This window comes from Polistes dominula, unplaced genomic scaffold (assembly GCF_049000335.1).
Source record: "Polistes dominula isolate Pdom_NZ unplaced genomic scaffold, Pdom_raw_medaka contig_22, whole genome shotgun sequence".
Classification (NCBI taxonomy): Eukaryota; Metazoa; Arthropoda; class Insecta; order Hymenoptera; family Vespidae; genus Polistes; species Polistes dominula.
In genome coordinates, this window is record NW_028300966.1 from 3,613,049 (window position 1) to 3,632,551 (window position 19,503).

General features: G+C 27.3%; 4 protein-coding genes and 1 long non-coding RNA gene across 6 annotated transcripts; all 5 read left to right on the forward strand.

The window, feature by feature from the left end:
* Positions 1 to 61: 61 nt before the first annotated feature.
* On the forward strand, positions 62 to 6,679 carry LOC107063623 (transmembrane protease serine 9). The gene is made up of 6 exons (XM_015315531.2): positions 62 to 954; positions 1,540 to 1,941; positions 2,166 to 2,866; positions 3,759 to 3,903; positions 4,351 to 4,761; positions 4,987 to 6,679. Exons 1-6 carry the CDS (start codon positions 888 to 890, stop codon positions 5,691 to 5,693), a joined length of 2,433 nt encoding a protein of 810 aa, XP_015171017.1. The 5' UTR covers positions 62 to 887; the 3' UTR covers positions 5,694 to 6,679.
* LOC107063624 (serine protease 7) lies at positions 6,614 to 8,508 on the forward strand. Its single transcript, XM_089173122.1, has 4 exons — positions 6,614 to 6,731; positions 7,418 to 7,591; positions 7,816 to 8,184; positions 8,237 to 8,508. Exons 1-4 carry the CDS (start codon positions 6,668 to 6,670, stop codon positions 8,506 to 8,508), a joined length of 879 nt encoding a protein of 292 aa, XP_089029248.1. The 5' UTR covers positions 6,614 to 6,667.
* A 2,396-nt stretch (positions 8,509 to 10,904) lies between these two features.
* On the forward strand, positions 10,905 to 14,317 carry LOC107063676 (phenoloxidase-activating enzyme 1). 2 transcript variants are annotated; one of them, XM_089173144.1, is made up of 4 exons: positions 10,905 to 11,784; positions 12,746 to 13,156; positions 13,379 to 13,531; positions 13,739 to 14,317. In XM_089173144.1, the coding sequence occupies exons 1-4, from the start codon at positions 11,721 to 11,723 to the stop codon at positions 14,083 to 14,085; spliced, it is 975 nt and encodes a 324-aa protein (XP_089029270.1). In that variant the 5' UTR covers positions 10,905 to 11,720; the 3' UTR covers positions 14,086 to 14,317. The 2 variants fall into 2 exon arrangements, with proteins under 2 accessions (XP_089029270.1, XP_015171116.1); XM_015315630.2 differs by having other exon boundaries at positions 13,379 to 14,317.
* A 991-nt stretch (positions 14,318 to 15,308) lies between these two features.
* LOC149032463 (uncharacterized) lies at positions 15,309 to 16,296 on the forward strand. The gene is made up of 2 exons (XR_016176749.1): positions 15,309 to 15,722; positions 16,177 to 16,296. It is a non-coding gene; the product is annotated as an uncharacterized LOC149032463 (long non-coding RNA).
* A 182-nt stretch (positions 16,297 to 16,478) lies between these two features.
* On the forward strand, positions 16,479 to 19,129 carry LOC107063680 (CLIP domain-containing serine protease B8-like; the record flags this gene model as incomplete). The annotated part of the gene is given in 3 exon segments (XM_089173123.1): positions 16,479 to 16,518; positions 16,738 to 17,126; positions 17,128 to 19,129. Coding segments are annotated over 3 exon segments (708 nt in total), but the record flags the coding sequence as incomplete, so codon positions are not given.
* Between the last annotated feature and the right edge of the window lie 374 nt (positions 19,130 to 19,503).

Consider the following 19,503-nt stretch of genomic DNA (forward strand, 5'->3'; position numbering starts at 1 on the left):
GCCACCTTTTACTCATCATTGTTTACTATTGTTGATTCACGTAAGTAATAAAATATTTGCTATTTTTATTCTTATTAGCGTTCAATTTATGAAAACATTCGTTAAAAAATGAATCAATGTAATTATATTTTATTAATAAAGTTGATAAAAAGATTATATTTGCAATATTGAAGATACATTGATTTGAAAGAATTATAGTATTTTATTGTAAATTACATTAACCGATTTAACTATTTTATGAAAAATTTAATTATTACGTAAGATATATATACTTGTATTATAATAATATCTTATATTATTCAGATAATTTAGTATGTCAGATGAAACTATCATATGTTAAGATTATGTTAGCAACGTAAATATTCGAATCTTCCGAAATGAAACATACATTTGAATAAGTAACATCATCATAATTATACAAAATCCTAAAAGAAATTTGAGTAATTTCTATTTCTTGAAAATTCATAAAATGCATTTTTCATCTATAAAAAATTTAGAATCACCAAATTGTACTACACCAAATAGAATTTCTGGAAATTGTATTAGCATGCATAAATGTTCACCATTATTAAAAAAACCAGAGGAAAAACCTCTTCGTCAAGAAACTATTGACTATTTAAAGGGTTCTTATTGTGGTTTTGATGGTCATTTAAATATGGTCAAATCATATAATACGTAGATTTATACCTTGAGGCAATTTAGTCGCATATATAAACGCAATGGTGGGGGATACCAGTTGACCAAGTCTGTAGCCGCACAATCATTTGCGTTTCCAGTTATTGTCCGGGACTTCAGGCTTAAGCATAAGTTCCGTGGTCAATCTAAGACATTCGTTATCCAAGGAATTTATTCTTTGCTTTTAATCGTTTAATACAGATCCAATAAAAATGATATATTTATCTTTATTCATCATTGTTACCTTTTACGTATCATCGTTTAGTGTTGTTAATACACGTAAGTAATCAAAAAAGTAAAATAAAATATATGCTATTTTTATCCTTATCCTTTTATCTTCGTTTGACTTATCAAAGAATTCTTTAACATTTGAATCAATGTAATTGTAACCATAATCATGGAAGTGGTTTAAGAGTAAGACAGTGTTCGTTATTTCGCTATTATAAAGAACTCATTTAGTTTTAAAATATAATCCTTGAAACAATAGATACATGATTTAGACTATCTTCATAATTGTGGGCACAATTAAATATAATTAATAACTTCACTAAAATAATTAATTTAAAATATATGAGATATATTGATTTGAAAAAATTAAATTAAATTATAACATAAAATATAAATGCTATTATTACAATAATATTTTACATTATTCACACACGCACACACAGATAATATAATATGTCCCATCAAAATATTATTTATTACAATGAATTAATCAGTGTCATTATTCGAAAGTTTTGAAATCGAACTTGCGTTAGAATATATTTATTATAATAATTATACAAAATACTGAAAGAAGATTGAAAAATTCTTATTTCTTTAAACCTCATAAAATATATTTTTCTTTCACAAAAAATTTAGAATCACCCAATTGTATTACACCAAATGGAATTGCAGCAAATTGTATTAGCATACATCAATGTACACCATTATTAAAAAAACTAGAAGAAAAACCTCTTCGTCAAGAAACTATTGACTATTTAAAGGGTTCTCAATGTGGTTTCGATGGATTAGATCCACTCGTATGCTGTCCTCCTAACATTAATTCGTCTAATCCCAATTTGAATAAACCGTTAGAAATATCTACAGAAACCTCAATAAGCACATTAGAGAATGTAAATAATAATGACGCTATTATCAAATTACTCGATAATCCCTTGTTACCAAGTGATTGCGGAAGAGATTCGATACCTCGAGATTTGGAAACAGTAGAAACTAGCCCTAGCGAATTTCCATGGATGGTATTATTGGAATATAATAATGGTGAGCATTATTATTCTAGTTTTATGTCATCCATAAATCTAGATTTTTTATTAATATACCTAAGTATTCGGTTTGCACTAAAACTTAATGTAATGATTAGCATTTACAAGACTAATTTATTTACTTAAATGTTAAACAAGTTCTGAATAAAAAATATTATTTTCTTAAAATTCATATTAATAGTTTACGGTAATCAATATCTTTCTGTTATTATATTTTTTCAGGATTGAACAGAAAAGTTTTTTGTACTGGAAGTCTCATTACTAAACGTTACGTTCTAACTGCAGCTCATTGTTTAAGCAACACAACAATTGGGAAATTGTTGTACGTACGATTAGGCGTATACAATCTGACTTCAGCTCAAAATTGCGTTAAACGTGATGGCATTGAAATATGTTCTGATGGTTCGATCAGAGTAGGGGTCGAGGAAACAATGAAACATGATTTATTTATATTATCGAGGCAATTTATCGAATACGATGTCGCATTAGTGCGATTATCAAAAGACATTGTTTCGACTAATTATATTAAGCCGATTTGTTTGCCTAGATCTTCTATGATCAAAAAAAGATTGTATGCAGCTGGTTGGGGTGCAACTTCGACGAGTAATTCCTCGAATGTTAAACTTAAAGTTTCTTTACCTCTCTTTGACAAAGAGAACTGTAAGAAATTGTATAAATCACAATTGAATATAACTCTAACTTTTGAACATATTTGTACCGGGGGGGAGGGAGGTAGAAATACATGTCGTGGTGATTCAGGTGGACCACTTATGGCTTATCAGGATTTACCTAATGGTGATAAAATATGGACAGCCGTAGGAGTCGTATCTTTTGGACCTAGATATTGTGCTATAGCTGGTTGGCCTACAGTTTCTGTTAATGTATATAATTTAATTCCATGGATAATTAGTAAAATAAAACCTTAACAATGTATATCTTTTATTTAATAAAACTTTTTTACATTTTTTCTATTTACATAGCATTCACATAATACATAATGATCAAATAATCTATCGTCATGTTTTAGGAGAAATTCACTTTGTTTTCTTTTGTATCAACATCAAAACAGTAAAAATAATCCTTATTTTTACAATTTTTAATATCTATAAATAGATATAGATTTTAATTATTATTACCAATATATGAATGAGAACAAATACTCGCTCAACAAATATTAAACAAAGTGAAAAATTTATATGTATACTATATTCAAAATGATCTGTGATAACCAATCCATTTCTAAAGGTTATCATTAAAACTAGGAATTATAAAAATATTAAAAAAAAAAGATGATAGATAATTGACTATAATTCCATTTTATGTTTCACATGTAGTGACGTAAAATTCTTTTCAATCAAATTTAACAACGAGATATCTAATCCATCTATATAATAATTCGCATGATCAAAAAACGATTCACAAAATTGTTAAAGACTCTTTCTTAAAAGTTTAATATGGATTACATAAAAAAAATTATAGCATAAATTAATAGCAATAATTTTATATAAAATTGTTCAACAAAACAAAATGAACATAAAATTTATAGTTCCTCTAACAAGAAAGAACTTGTTGTTACTAATTATGAAGAAATTCTCTTACGTTTCGTTGCATACAATTTTAGTAGAAATGCGGAAACATTAAAACAGTGAATATTCTCAGAGGTTTAATAATAGAACAATTCGCGGATAAAATCCGAGATAATTAAGACGAAAATATAAACAAAATAGTGGGGGATACCAGTTGACCATGGGCTCTTCGTCTGTACTATCATTTCTGATTTCAGTAGTTGTCCGAGACTTTAGTCTTAGTTAAAAGATCTGTGGTAAATTAAAAACACTCGTAGTCACGGAATGTATTGTTTGTTTTTCGTTGCTTAAGAAATATCAAATAAAAAGTATGTATGTATTATTTACTGCAGTTGCTACCTTTTACATATCATCGTTTAGCATTGTTGATGCACGTAAGTAAAAAATATTTGCTATTTTATTCTTTTTCATGTTCAATTTTTGAAATCATACGTCAAAACTTGAATCATTGCAATTAAATATAATCTATAACGTTGATAAAAGAATTATATTTGCAGTGTTTGAGATACATAGATTTAAAGAATTATAGTATTGCATTTTTAATTAAATATGTTTTATAAACTATTATATATATGAAAAATTAAATTATTAGGTAAAATATTTATACTTTTTTATAAAATATGGTATATTATTAAGATAATTTAATATGTCAGATGAAACCATCAAATGTTAAGATTATGTTAAAAGACTTAACATTCGAATCTTTCGAAATTGAAATTACATTTGAATAAGTAACATCATTATAATTATACAAAAAATTAAAAGAAATGTGACAAATTCTTATTTCTTGAAAATTCATAAAATATATTTTTCTTTCATAGAATATCCAGATTCACCTAATTGTACTACACCAAATGGAATTGCTGGAAATTGTATTAGCATACATCAATGTACACCATTATTAAAAAAACTAGAAGAAAAACCTCTTCGTCAAGAAACTATTGACTATTTAAAGGGTTCTCAATGTGGTTTCGATGGACTAGTTCCACTCGTATGCTGTCCTCCTAACATTGACTCGTCTAATGCCAATTTGAATAAACCGTTAGAGATATCTACAGAAACCTCAATAAGCACATTACAGAATGTAAATATTAATGACGCTATTATTAAATTACTCGATAATCCCTTGTTACCAAGTGATTGTGGTAAAGATTCGACACCTCGAGATTTAGAATCAGCAACTACTACCCTTGGCGAATTTCCATGGTTGGTATTATTGGAATATAATAATGGTGAGTATTATTATTTTAATTCTAAATCTTTCACATAAATCTAGATTTTCTAATAATAAACCTAAGTATTTGTTATGCACTAAAACTGAATGTAATAATTAACATTTACAAGACAAATTTATTGAATTAAATCTTAAATCAATCCTGTATTTAAGATATTATTATCTAAAGGCTTATTTTTATTGTTTTTAATAATCTACATTTTTTTGTTATAATTACTTTCAGGAAACATTAGTGACTTTAAAGCCTTAGGAGCACTTATAAGCAAACGTTATGTTCTCACTGCTGCACATTGTTTGATAGAACGTCCTCTATGGAAATTATCAAGAGTAAGATTAGGAGTGCATGATTTGCGTTCATCTACGAATTGCGTTAATGGTGATGACGGGAATATATGTTCTGATGGTTCAATCAGTGTTGAGGTCGAGGAAACATTAAAACATGAACTATACGAACTATATACTAAAATAAATAAAAATTATGATATCGGATTAGTTCGATTATCAAAAGACATTGTTTCGACCTATTATGTTAAGCCTATATGTTTGCCTAGATCTTCTGTAATCGATAAAAGATTGTACGCAGCTGGTTGGGGTAGAACTTTGACGAGTTTATCTTCAAATGTTAAGCTTAAAGTTTCGTTACCACTCGTTGACAAAGATACATGTGAAAGAATTTACAGATCAAATTCTCACTTAAATCTAAGCTTTGAACAAATTTGTGCCGGTGGTGAAAAAGATAGAGATGCATGTTATGGAGATTCCGGTGGACCACTTATGGGTTTTCGTTATTTACCTAATGGTGATAAAATATGGACAGCCGAAGGAATCGTATCCTTTGGTAATAAACATTGTGGTTCCGTTGGTTGGCCTACTGTTTATACAAAAGTATATGATTTCATTCCATGGATAATTAGTAAAATAAGGCCTTGAAAAGGTATATCTTTTAAAAGATTATAACTTTTTTAAATTCTTTCTACTTAGATAACATTCACATTGTACATAATGATATATTAATCTTCGTTCATATTTAGGAGTTATTCATTCTGTTTTTTTTTTGGTATCAACATCGAAACAATAAATATAACACTTATTTTTACAATTTTAAATACCTATAAATCGACATTGATAATAATTATTATAACCAATATATGAATGATAATAAACACTCGCTCAACAAATGTTAAACCAAGTGAAAATTTTATATATATACTATATTCAAAATGATCCATGTTAACCAATACATTTCTAAAGGTTATCATTAAAACTAGGAATTATAAAAATATTGAAAAGATAAATAGATGATAGATAATTGACTATAATTCCATTTTATGTTTCACATGTAATGTCGTAAAATTCTTTCCAATCAAATTTAAAAACGAGATATCTAATCCATCTATATAATAATTCGCATGATCAAAAAACGATTCATAAAATTGTAAAAGACTCTTTCTTAAAAGTTCAATATGGATTACATAAAAAAAAATTTAGAGCATAAATTAATCGCAGTAATTTTATATGAAATTCTAAAACAAAACAAAATGAACATAAAATTTGTAGTTCCTCTAACAAGAAAGAACTTGTTACTAATTATGAAGAGATTCTCTTACGTTTCGTTGCATACAATTTTAGTAGAAATGCGGAAACATTAAAACAGTGAATATTCTCAGAGGTTTAATAATAGAACAATTTACGGATAAAATCAGAGATAATTAAGGCGGAAATATAAACAAAATAGTGGGGGATACCATTTGACCATGGGCTCCTCGGCTGTACAATTATTTATGATTTCAGTAGTTTTTCGAGACTTAAGTCTTAGTTAAAAGATATGTGGTAAATTAAAAACACTCGTAGTCACGGAATGTATTGTTTGTTTTTCGTTGCTTAAGAAATATCAAATAAAAAGTATGTATGTATTATTTACTGCGGTTGCTACCTTTTACATATCATCGTTTAGCATTGTTGATGCACGTAAGTAAAAAATATTTGCTATTTTTATTCTTTTTCATGTTCAATTTTTGAAATCATACGTCAAAACTTGAATCAATGTAATTAAAAAGAATCCATAACGTTGAAAAAAGATTTTTTTTTGCAGTATTTGCGATGCAATGATTTAAAAGAATTATAGTATTGCATTTTTAATTAAATATGTTTTTTAAACTATTATATATATGAAAAATTTAATTATTAAGTAAAATATTTATACTTTTATTATAAAATATGGTATATTATTAAGATAATTTAGTATGTCAGATGAAAACATCATATGTTAAGATTATGTCAGCAACGTAAATATTCGACTCTTCCGAAATTGTACTTACATTTGAATAAGTAACATTATTATAATTATACAAAATACTAAAAGAAATTTGAGTTATTCCTATTTCTTAAAAATTCATAAAATGCATTTTTCATCCATAAAAACTTAGAATCCTTCAATTGTACTACACCAAATGGAATTGCTGGAAATTGTATTAGCATATATCAATGTACACCATTATTAAAAAAACTAGAAGAAAAACCTCTTCGTAAAGATACTATTGACTATTTAAAAGATTCCCAATGTGGTTTCGATGAACTAGTTCCACTCGTATGCTGCCCTCCTAATATTAATTCGTCTAATCCCAATTTGAATACATTGTTAGTAACATCTACAGATGCCTCAATTAGCACATTAAAGAATGTAAATTGTAGTGATGATATTATGAAATTTCTCGAAAATTCCGTGTTACTAAGCGAATGTGGGAGAGATTCGATACCTCGAAATTTAGAATCAGCAAATACTTCCCCTGGCGAATTTCCATGGATGGCACTACTTGAGTATAAAACAGGTGAGCATTTTTATTCTAGTTCTCATATCGTCCATAAATATACATCTTTTAATAATAAACCTAAAGATTTTTTATGCACTAAAATTTTATGTAATGATTAAAATTTATAAGATAAATTTATTAGCTTAAATTTTAAACAAATCCTGTATTTGGAATATTATTATCTAAAGGTTCACGTTTATAGTTTTTAATAATCCACATATTTCTGTTATAATTACTTGTAGGAAACAATAGTAGACTTAAATGCTTACGATCACTAATAAGGAAACGTTATGTTCTTACTGCAGCTAATTGTTTGATGGAACGTCCACTGTCTATACTGTCAAATGTACGATTTGGAGTACATGATTTGTGTTCATCCACGAATTGCGTTAAACGTGATGACGAGAATATTTGTTCTGATGGTTCAATCAGTGTTGAGATCGAGGAATCATTTATACATGTACTATTCGAATTACATCTCGAAATAAATTTTAATTATGAAATCAGATTAGTGCGATTATCAAGAGACATTGTTTCTACCTATTATGTTAAGCCTATTTGTTTACCTAGATCTTCTATAATTAATAAAATATTGTATGGAGCGGGTTGGGGTAAAACTTTGACGTGTTCATCTTAAAGTTTCGGTACAACTCTTTGACAAAGATTCGTACAATAGTTTGTACAGATATCTATTGAAGAGAGAGTTTGGTGTTGAACAAATTCGTGCCGGTGGTGAAAAAGGTAGAGATGCATGTTATGGAGATTCCGGTGGTCTACTTATGGGTTTTCGTGACTTACCTAATAATGATAAAATATGGACAGCCGTAGGAATCGTATCCGTTGGTCCTAGTAATTGTGGTCCTGCTGGTTTGCCTAGTGTCTATACGAATGTATATGATTTCATTCCATGGATAATTAGTAAAATGAGACCTTAAGAAAGTGTATCATTTATTGGATAAAAATTTTTTATCATTTTGCTGTTAAAATTAGATCAACTACTTCTCTATTAGTATAATAATATTTCTAATAATTTTTATACTTGAGATAAATTTTGTACATATTTTGGTATTTTAATTGTTTTTCATGTTTTTGAAGTTAATAAGTTTTTGTTTTTATTAACATAGAAACAATAAAAGGTAATACTCAATTTTTTTCTATTTTTCATACCTATAATTCGACATTTTTTGTAATTATTCTCCTTAATACATGAATGAAAATTCGAACAATATTGCGATCAATATTAAATCGGGAGAAAGTTTCTAAATATACCAAATGATATATAAAGATCATTTTACTTCTTAAGGTTATCGTTACAACTGGGGTTAATAAAAATTTAAAAAAATATATAGCATAAATGTCAATAACATTATCATTATGAAAGTGCGACTCTATTTTCTGTAGTAGATAATTATAGAAATACTTCGTATTATTGTTTTTATTCTTAACACTATTTGCTTATTTAATCAATGTCAATCAAAATTTAATCAATAAAATATTATATTTTCAATGCAAACGAAATAGCCGATAGCGGATACTCGATCTTGGAATTTCCTCTTTCAACTTATCTACAATATTTTTAATGTAACTTGATAGAAAGTTAATATATCGTATGGAAATTCCCATAAAGAATATCACTCGACCATAGAATACATTTTAAATTACTTTTAATTTGTTCTCTTACGTTTATTTTTAAGCGAATTTTACAAAAATATAATTCAATTTTATAATACTTAATGTCAGACAAGAATTTCATATTTATATTTTGATATCGATTAAATTTTTACTTCGTAATGCGCCATTTTTAAGATAACGTAATTTTCAATGTGCAGCATGTCACAAATACGATGCTCTTGACATTTTAACTGATAATTTACTAATGTGCATATGCACTTATATGTAACAAATGGTTGTGAAAAATTTTACATGGTTCATTAAACATATACCATGGGTATCTATTTTTTTTGAAAATTTTTGTAGACGTTCACGAGATTTGAGATATGGCTGTCAACGTGCTGACGCATTACTGAAGAAACAATTATTTTGTTGGAATTTATGTTAGGTTTATTTAAATAATGAGGAACCATTACTCATCGAAAATTTTTCCTTGTCTTAAAATGAATGTAGTTTCCTTCATCAGAACATGTCATTGCGTATGAATTCGCGGATGACGTATTCCATTGACGTCTATGTTATATATATATATATATAAATACGTTAAACCTTTTTATTATCATTAACGACCGTTAGTATTACTCGCATTCTTATTGATATAACGAGAAATGAATGTAACGGTTTTTAACCCAATTACAGGAATTTAACAAGAAATATATCACACGTACGAGGTGTGTCCTAAAAGTATCCGACTTACCTCCATATTTCTCCCCCGAAGTTACTCTTTGTCGTCTGGCTTATGACATCCTTCAAAGTAGTCCCTAATTGATTGAATAACACGCTCCCAACGCCCTTTCCGCTTTTGAAAGCAGTCCTGGTACTCGTTTTTCGGTATCGCTTATAAAGCGTTCGTCGCATTTTGCTGCAATTGCAGCAACGAATTTCTTTTTGTGTTGCAACTAATACCTGTAGATACTGTTAAAAAAGGGAACAGTTGTGTTTGTATTGTTTTCGTTTTTTTGGGTTTTGAATTACAACGATTTTTAAATCTATTTTTCATTTTCGTTGTTGTATTTTATAATAAAAATTAAAAAAAAAAATTTTTTTTTCTATATTTTTTTCTATATTTTTAAAATAAGTTATATTATTGTATTTTTATTAGAAATATAATAGCAAATAATATTTGTTTGTTTCACGTGTCCAGTTTCCTCAATTTAAAAACTTCTCTATTTTATTGAAAAATTAGTATAAATTTCCTAAATACGCAAACATTATAATTAAAAAACATGTCTTTGGATATCTATAAGAAAAATATTCTACACTGTTGTCTAATTCTTTTACTCTGATGTATCTTGTAATCATTTGTTTTTTTTTTTGTAAACTATTGCAGACAATACAATTATTATATTCTATACATTTCATAATTATTAAAGATAATATTTGCGAAATAAAGAATTTAATATTAATTTTTCAATAAAATAGAAACATTTTTAAATAGAAATAGAAAAACAGAAAAATAGAATAGAAAAATAGAAAAGAAGTGACACGTATATATATACCTTTCAGATTCACACAGACTTACACACATATACAACTTACAAAGCCAGATTTCACATCTTCTTTCTTTATTTAGACCATCGGTTCGTTTGAACCTTATTTTTTTGTCGCATACCTACGCGCTCATCTCTGTTTATTCTTCTACCCTTCTATCGCTCCTATCTACAAACAGGTATAGTACCGAAAATATTCTATATGTGTCTACGCTTCGTAGTATGCAGTCACACACAAACACACACATATAAAACCAGGAGCGATACTACGAAGCAGAACATAAAGAGGAGGCTGAGAATAGGAAAAATAATGTATAGCTATATTCTATCTCATTCTCTCGCAGGCTCAATTTTAAATGTTTGTCTCTTTTTCTCTTCTTACTAAATATCACGGCCGTTACAAGCCGCCCGCAGCTCCGTTGCCTAGCCGCCTACCGCTCCGTTGCCTGACGGACTGTGTTTCATTTTTTTCAGATCACTCCCTATTCTAAAGAAGTTTTCACTTCAAAAGAAATTAAATATATTGATTTACATTAGTAAAATAATTTTATGTGCATTGAAAATAATAAAATCATGAATTAAATATCTTATTATTTAATATTTCATGTTTATAAGATTTATAAATTTACATTTTTCTTAAAAAATGTTTGTTTGGAAACAAAAAAAATACATCACTACACAGGAACTCTTATTACAAACCGTTATATTCTAACTGCAGATCCAGGAGATCTAAACCCTAAGACAAGGAAGTGCCCAATTATGCCAGAAAAGCGCGCTTACATAACTACCTCATCGATAAGTTAGGCATGGATAAATTTACTAGTGGGGGATACCAGCTAACAATAGGCTCAACGGCTAGAATTTGAGATTTCATTAGTTGCCCGAATCTTCAGTACTAACTATTAAATCTGACAAAAATCAAAAACACTCATAATTAAGAAAATTATTTTTTGTATTCGGTGGTTAACAAAGATCAAATAAAAAGGATGCATTTAATTTTCACTGCAGTTGCTACTTTTTACGCAGCATTCTTTAGCATTGGTACTATACGTAAGTAACAAATATTTGCTTCTAATATTCTTTTCAACGTTCAATTTTTGAAATCATTCATTAAAACTTGAATCGTTGCAATTAAATATAATCCATAACGTTGATAAAAAAATTATATTTGCAGTATTTAAGATGCAGTGATTTGAAAGAATCATAGTATTTCATTGTTAACACTAGAACTACCGACCGGTCAAAATGACCGGTAGTATCATTTGTTCACAAGATCTTTCTTGAAATTTTATTTAATATTTTATAGTTATGTTATGACTTTTTCTGAATTCATGTATTTAATAATATTCTAAATTATTTTTATTATCTACTTCCATTTTTTTGATATATATATGTGATATACCTTTATATACCGACCTATATGACCGGTCGTTATTTTTAATGTTTCTAATTTGAAAATTTCTTAGAAACTACGTCAATCCGCTACTATAACTGCCACAAAATATATTTTCTTTAATTTAAATGTGATAACATAAACATAAGCATAAACATAATAAGAATTAGAGGGTTCGAAAAGAAAGATGGTTCTATCGTGATAATTACATAAAATAAACAGAATAAATAGAAGATTTTGAAAAGAAAGACGGTTATACGGTTATAAGAGAATAGAGTAGGCAAATATTAGATTGGGGAAAAGGTTATCCATTATTTTTAGATTAACTTAAAGCCTTTATTGAATTAAATAAATTATAATCTGTTTAGGGAAAAATTAAATTATTACGTAAAATATATATACTTTTATTATAATAATATCGTATATTATTCAGATAATTTAGTATATCAGATGAAAACATCATATGTTAAGATAATATTAGCAGCGTTAGTATTGGAATCTTCCGAAATGAAACATAAATTTGAATAAGTAACATCATCATAATTATACAATATACTAAAAGAAGTTTGAAAAATTCCTAATTCTTGAAAATTCATAAAATCCATTTTTCTTCCATAGAAAATTCAGATTCACCCAATTGTACTACACTAAATGGAATTGCTGGACATTGTATTGGCATACATCAATGTACACCATTATTAAAAAAACTAATAGAAAAACCTATTTATCAAGAAGTTATTGACAATTTGAAAGTTTCTCACTGTGGTTTCGATGGACTAGTTCCACTCGTATGCTGCCCTTCTAAAATTAATTCTTCTAATTTCAATTTGAATAAACCGTTAGTAACAACTACAGAAACTTCAATTAGCACATTAGAGAATGTAAATAATAATGACGCTATCATCAAGTTGCTCGATAATCCACTGTTACCAAGTGATTGCGGGAGAGATTCGACACCTCGTGATTTAAAATCGGCAAATACTACCCTTGGCGAATTTCCATGGTTGGTATTATTGGAGTATGATAATGGTGAGTATTATTATTCTAGTTTATTATCATCCATAAATCCAGATTTTTTAATAATATGACTAAGAATATTTTATTCAATAAAATTTAATGTAACTATTAACATTTACAAGAGTAATTTATTAACTTAAATGCTAAACAAATCCTGTATTTAAGATATTATTGTCTAAAGGTTCTGTGTATAGTTTTTAATAATCCACATATTTCTGTTATAATTACTTTCAGGAACCAATACTAAATTTCAATGCGCAGGAGCACTTATAAGCAAACGCTATGTTCTTACTGCAGCTAAATGTTTGATAGAACGTCCACCGTGGGTATTGTCAAGTGTACGATTAGGAGTGCATGATTTGCATTTATCTACGAATTGCGTTAAAGGTGATGACGGAAATATATGTTCTGATGGTTCAATCAGTGTTGAGATCGAGGAATCATTCATACATGAACTATTTGATATACATCTCGAAATAAATTTTAATTATGATGTCGGATTAGTACGATTATCTAAAGACATTGTTTCGACTTATTATATTAAGCCTATTTGTTTGCCTAAATCTTCTATAATCAATAATGAATTGTATATAGCTGGTTGGAGTTCAACTTTAGAGAATTCATCTTCAAATGTTAAACGTAAAGTTTCGGTACAACTCTTTGACAAAGATTTGTGCCAAACAATTTACGGTTTTGGATGGAACGCAACAGTAAGCTTTGAACAAATTTGTGCTGGTGGCGAAATAAAGAGAGATGGATGTATTGGTGATGGTGGTGGACCACTTATGAGTTTTTGGAATTTACCTAATGGTGATAAAATTTGGACAGCCGTAGGAATCGAATCCTATGGTCATGAATATTGTGGTTCCGTTGGTTTTCCTAGTATTTACACTAAAGTATATAATTTCATTCCATGGATAATTAGTAAAATGAGACCTTAAGAAAGTGTATCATTTATTTGATAAAAATTTTTTAACATTTTGCTGTTAAAATTAGATCAACTACTTCTCTATTAGTATAATAATATTTCTAATAATTTTTATACTTGAGATAAATTTTGTACATATTTTGGTATTTTAATTGTTTTTCATGTTTTTGGAGTTAATAAGTTTTTGTTTTTATTAACATAGAAACAATAAATGATAATACTCAATTTTTTTCTATTTTTCATACGAATAATTCAACATTGTTCGTAATTATTCTCCTTAATACATGAATTAAAATTCGAACAATATTTCGATCAATATTAAATCGGGAGAAAGTTTTTAAATATACCAAATGATATATAATGATCATTTTACCTCTTAAGGTTATCGTTCAAACTGGGGTTAATAAAAATTAAAAAAAAAAATATAGTATAAATGTCAATAACATTATCATTATGAAAGTTCGACTCTATTTTCTGTAGTAGAAAATTATAGAAATACTTAATATTATTTATTTCATTCTGAACAATATTTGCTCATTTCATCATTGCTTAAAATATTATATTTTCAATGCAAACGAAATAGCCGATAGCGGATACTCGATCTTAGGATTTCCTTTTTCAGCTTATCTATAATATTTTTAATGTAACTAGATAAGAACTTAATATATCGTTTGGAAATTCCCATAAAGAATATCACTCGACATTAAAAAACATTTTAATTGACTTTTAATCAGCTCTCTTACGTTTATTTTTAAGCGAATTTAACAAAAATATAATTTAATTTTATAATACTTAATGTCAGACAAGAATTTCATATCTATATTTTGATATCGATTAAATTTTTACTTCATAATGCGCCATTTTTAAGATAACGTAATTTTCAATGTGCAGCATGTCACAAATACGATGCTCTTGACGTTTACATTTTAAGTGATAGTTTACTAATGTGCATATACACTTATATGTAATTTTAAATTGATTATTTCAGTATCTGAGTATTTGAATAAATATTTTCGTGATGTATGTGTGTGTGTTATTTACACGAAAGTGAAATTACCTATACTTCCTACTATGTCAAAAAAATTCAAAAACCGATTAAAAAGCAAATGGTTAATAGTATAAGATATACTTTTTTGTCAGTCAATTTATAACTTTTGATTAATGTTACTTCCTTCTTTTACTCTTCCTCTACTAAAACCCCCTTTTTTATTCTAATTTTGTTCCCCCACCACTCCTATCCTTCTCCCTCCCTTTCTATATTTCTCTCTCTAATGTGAAGAAAGAAGGAAAAATTCTCTCACATTCGCAAAGAACATAAACAGAGAACTTGATATAATGATAAGACTAAAGTGGGATTGGGAATCGGGGGGAAAACTGGTTTTATCAGTTTCATCCCTCATCGTAAAAAATTACATAAATATCGGTGATTATGACTTCCATGATCAGTTGGCTAAGCGACATAGTCGTGAAATAATTCAATCTTGTCACTTAATTTTAAAGACAAAGAAGAAATAAAATAATATTATACACGCAAAATTATCAAGTGATCAAACGATGTCAAAAAGAAAAAAAAGGACGCAACGATGTAAATTTCATTTTGCAACTTTGTCATAACATTATCATTCTTATTGTGCACTAACACAATTGCACGTAAGTAATATATCCATTTATTTTCTCGTATTTTTTCTTCCTCGTTCTTCACGTAATAGATTTATTATTTTCAAATACGGACTGCGAGTAAAAGATATCTCTTTCCTATAATCTTGTGAATTTTTTCTTTTACTTCTTTCATTATTCTTTAAATTATCGTATTAATAATCATTATAAGTTCTTTGTGCCCAACAGCTGTTCTTTTTTTTTAAATTCCTTTTTAAATTTATTTTCTAATTTTTTTCTTTTTTATTTGTATGTATTGCAGCAATTTATCCATAATATAATTGTTCAATTAATTAATATCAAAGCAAGATATATATATCAATGACAGATACTATCAATACTGTTTAAGGTATAAATAAATGTATAAAATGTTTTTGAACAAAAAACATATACATACACGAATCGCGTAATAATAACTGTAGTAATTATAAGATCGTTTTGTTTGAAGATCGAACGTGTACATGCTAACATTGGTAGAACGAGCTGTTGGAAATTTTGTATTATTTTGTATTCACAATATCATTCTTTTTACTTATATAGTATAAAAATTAAATTTTTTAATATTGTATGAGCGTATTATTTCCTTTTCTTCTTTTGGTTTTATTATATATACGATAGAATATTTATTGAATTCCAAGAGCAAAAATTGCACATTGGAAAATGTAGATAATAATGATCCATGCTTGCTACCATGCGACTGTGAAAGAGATTCGATACCTCGCGATTTGACAGCTGTAGATATAACCCCTGGTGAATTTTCTATGGTTAACCTTGCAGGAATATAAAAATGGTGAGCATTATTATTATTATTTTATATTATTCAAAAATCCAAATTTTATCTAAGAATTTCTTATGGGAACAAGAAAAAATTAAATATATTGATTCACACTTGTAAAATAATTTCATGTGCATTGAAAGTAATGAAATCCCTAATTAAATATCTTTTTATTTAATATTTCATGTTTATAAGATTTATAAATTCACATTTTTCTTTAATAATTTTTTTTAGGAAACAAAACAATACATCACTGCACAGGAACTCTTATTACAAACCGTTATGTTCTAACTGCAGCTCATTGCTTGAATAACATAAACTATGGGAAATTAATAAACGTGAGATTAGGCGAGCACGATCTAAATTCAACTAAGGATTGCGTTAAACGCGATGATGACGTAATTACATGCTCAGATGATCCGATAACAGTTGAGATCGAGGAAACCATCAATCATGAATTATACATACAGGTTTCCAGAAATAAGGAATATGACATAGGATTAGTGCGATTATCAAGAGACATAATTTCGACTGATTATGTTAAACCTATTTGTTTACCTAGATCTTCTATAATCAATAAAATATTGTATGTAGCGGGTTGGGGTAAAACTTTGACGTGTTCATCTTAAAGTTTTGGTACCACTCTTTGACAAAGATTCGTACAATAGTTTGTACAGATATCTATTGAAGAGAGAGTTTGGTGTCGAACAAATTCGTGCCGGTGGTGAAAAAGGTAGAGATACATGTTATGGAGATTCCGGTGATCCACTTATGGGTTTTCGTGACTTACCTAATGATGATAAAATATGGACAGCCGTAGGAATCGTATCCGTTGGTCCTAGTAATTGTGGTCCTGCTGGTTTGCCTAGTGTCTATACGAATGTATATGATTTCATTCCATAGATAATTACTAAAATGAGACCTTAAGAAAGTGTATCATTTATTGGATAAAAATTTTTTTAACATTTTGCTACTAAAATTAGATCAACTTCTTATCTATTGGTATATTAATATTTCTAATTATTTTTATACTTTAGATTAATTTTGTACATATTTTTGTATTTTAATTGCTAGTCATGTTTTTGAAGTTAATAAGTTTTTGTTTTTATTAACATAGAAAAAATAAAAGGTAATACTCAATTTTTTTCTATTTTTCATACCTATAATTCGACATTGTTTGTAATTATTCTCTTTAATAGATGAATAAAAATTCGAACAATAATTTGATCAATATTTTAATTGTTTATCATGTTTTTGGAGTTAATATGTTTTTGTTTTTATTAACATAGAAAAAATAAAAGGTAATACTCAATTTTTTTCTATTTTTCATACCTATAATTCGACATTGTTTGTAATTATTCTCCTTAATACATGAATAAAAATTCGAACAATATTTCGATCAATATTAAATTGGGAGAAAGTTTCTAAATATACCAAATGATATATTCTTCAAATGATCATTTTACTTCTTAAGGTTATCGTTCAAACTGGGGTTAATAAAAATTTAAAAAAAATATATAGCATAAATGTCAATAACATTATCATTATGAAAGTGCGACTCTATTTTCTGTATTAGATAATTATAGAAATACTTCGTATTATTGTTTTTATTCTTAACACTACTCGCTTATTTAATCAATGTCAATCAAAATTTAATCAATAAAATATTATATTTTCAATGTAAACGAAATAGCCGATAGCGGATACTCGATCTTGGGATTTCCTCTTTCAACTTATCTACAATATTTTTAATGTAACTTGATAGAAAGTTAATATATCGTTTGGAAATTCCCATAAAGAATATCACTCCACAATAGAATACATTTTAAATTACTTTTAATTTTCTCTCTTACATTTATTTTTAAGTGAATTTTACAAAAATATAGTTCAATTGTATAATACTTAATGTCTGGCAAACATTTCATATTTATATTTTGATATCGATTAAATTTTTACTTCATTATGAGCCATTTTTAAGATAACGTAATTTTCAATGTGCAACAAGTCACAAATACGATGCTCTTGACATTTTAACTGATAATTTACTAATGTGCATATGCACTTATATGTAACAAATGGTTGTGAAAAATTGTACATGGTCCATTAAACATATACCATGGGTATCTATTTTTTTTTAAATTTTTGTAGACGTTCACGTGATTTGAGATATGGCTGTCAACGTGTTGACGCATTAATGAAGAAACAATTATTTTCTTGGAATTAATGTTAGGTTTATTTAAATAATGGGGAACCATTACTCATCGATAAAGTTTCCTTGTCTTAAAATGAATGTAATTTCCTTCATCAGAGCATGTCATTGCCTTTTATAATATAATATATTATAGTTATAATATATATAACTATATAACGAGAAATGAATGTAGCGGTTGTTAACCTAGTTATAGGAATTTAACAGAAAAAAAATCACACGTATAATATATATATATATATATATATATATATATATATTATATTTTTTCTTCCTTAAAGACTCTAATTTACGTTTTACAACTTAAATCGTATTTAGAATTATTATTATTTATCAGGTTCTAAATTTGAAGCATAATTATCATTTAACGATCATTTTAATGAACAATTATTTTATAAATAAACATTTATTGATCAATCCACGATTATTCATCGATTGAAAATTTTAAAGAACATTTTAAAATGAATGTTTTTTTAATTTATCTTTCTGTATTTAGATAATATTATCTATTTTGAGATAGGTCGATTACAAATTGCGGAAGAGAAAGGAAAGAAAAAAAATACTCAAATAAATAAGATGTGATAAAATTTAGAATTAAATTGATTAATTCAGTACCTGAGTATTTGAATAAATATTTCCGTGATGTGTGTGTGCGTGTGTTGCTTTAAATTGATTAATTCAGTATCTGAGTATTTGAATAAATATTTTCGTGATGTATGTGTGTGTGTTTGTGAAAATTCAAAAACCGACTAAAAAGCAAATGGTGTATAGTATAAGACAAACTTTTTAGT

Excerpts from the sequence above, each read along its gene's own strand:
- LOC107063676 (XM_015315630.2), top strand. The coding sequence starts at position 11,721 with ATGCATTTAATTTTCACTGCAGTTGCTACTTTTTACGCAGCATTCTTT. Across the intron at positions 11,785-12,745 it reads CTTTAGCATTGGTACTATAC|AAAATTCAGATTCACCCAAT; the intron begins GTAAGTAACAAA and ends TTTCTTCCATAG. Across the intron at positions 13,157-13,378 it reads ATTATTGGAGTATGATAATG|GAACCAATACTAAATTTCAA; the intron begins GTGAGTATTATT and ends AATTACTTTCAG.
- LOC107063623 (XM_015315531.2), top strand. The coding sequence starts at position 888 with ATGATATATTTATCTTTATTCATCATTGTTACCTTTTACGTATCATCG. Across the intron at positions 1,942-2,165 it reads ATTATTGGAATATAATAATG|GATTGAACAGAAAAGTTTTT; the intron begins GTGAGCATTATT and ends ATATTTTTTCAG. Across the intron at positions 3,904-4,350 it reads GTTTAGCATTGTTGATGCAC|AATATCCAGATTCACCTAAT; the intron begins GTAAGTAAAAAA and ends TTTCTTTCATAG.
- LOC107063624 (XM_089173122.1), top strand. The coding sequence starts at position 6,668 with ATGTATGTATTATTTACTGCGGTTGCTACCTTTTACATATCATCGTTT. Across the intron at positions 6,732-7,417 it reads GTTTAGCATTGTTGATGCAC|ATGCCTCAATTAGCACATTA; the intron begins GTAAGTAAAAAA and ends TAACATCTACAG. Across the intron at positions 8,185-8,236 it reads ATTGTATGGAGCGGGTTGGG|ATTCGTACAATAGTTTGTAC; the intron begins GTAAAACTTTGA and ends TCTTTGACAAAG.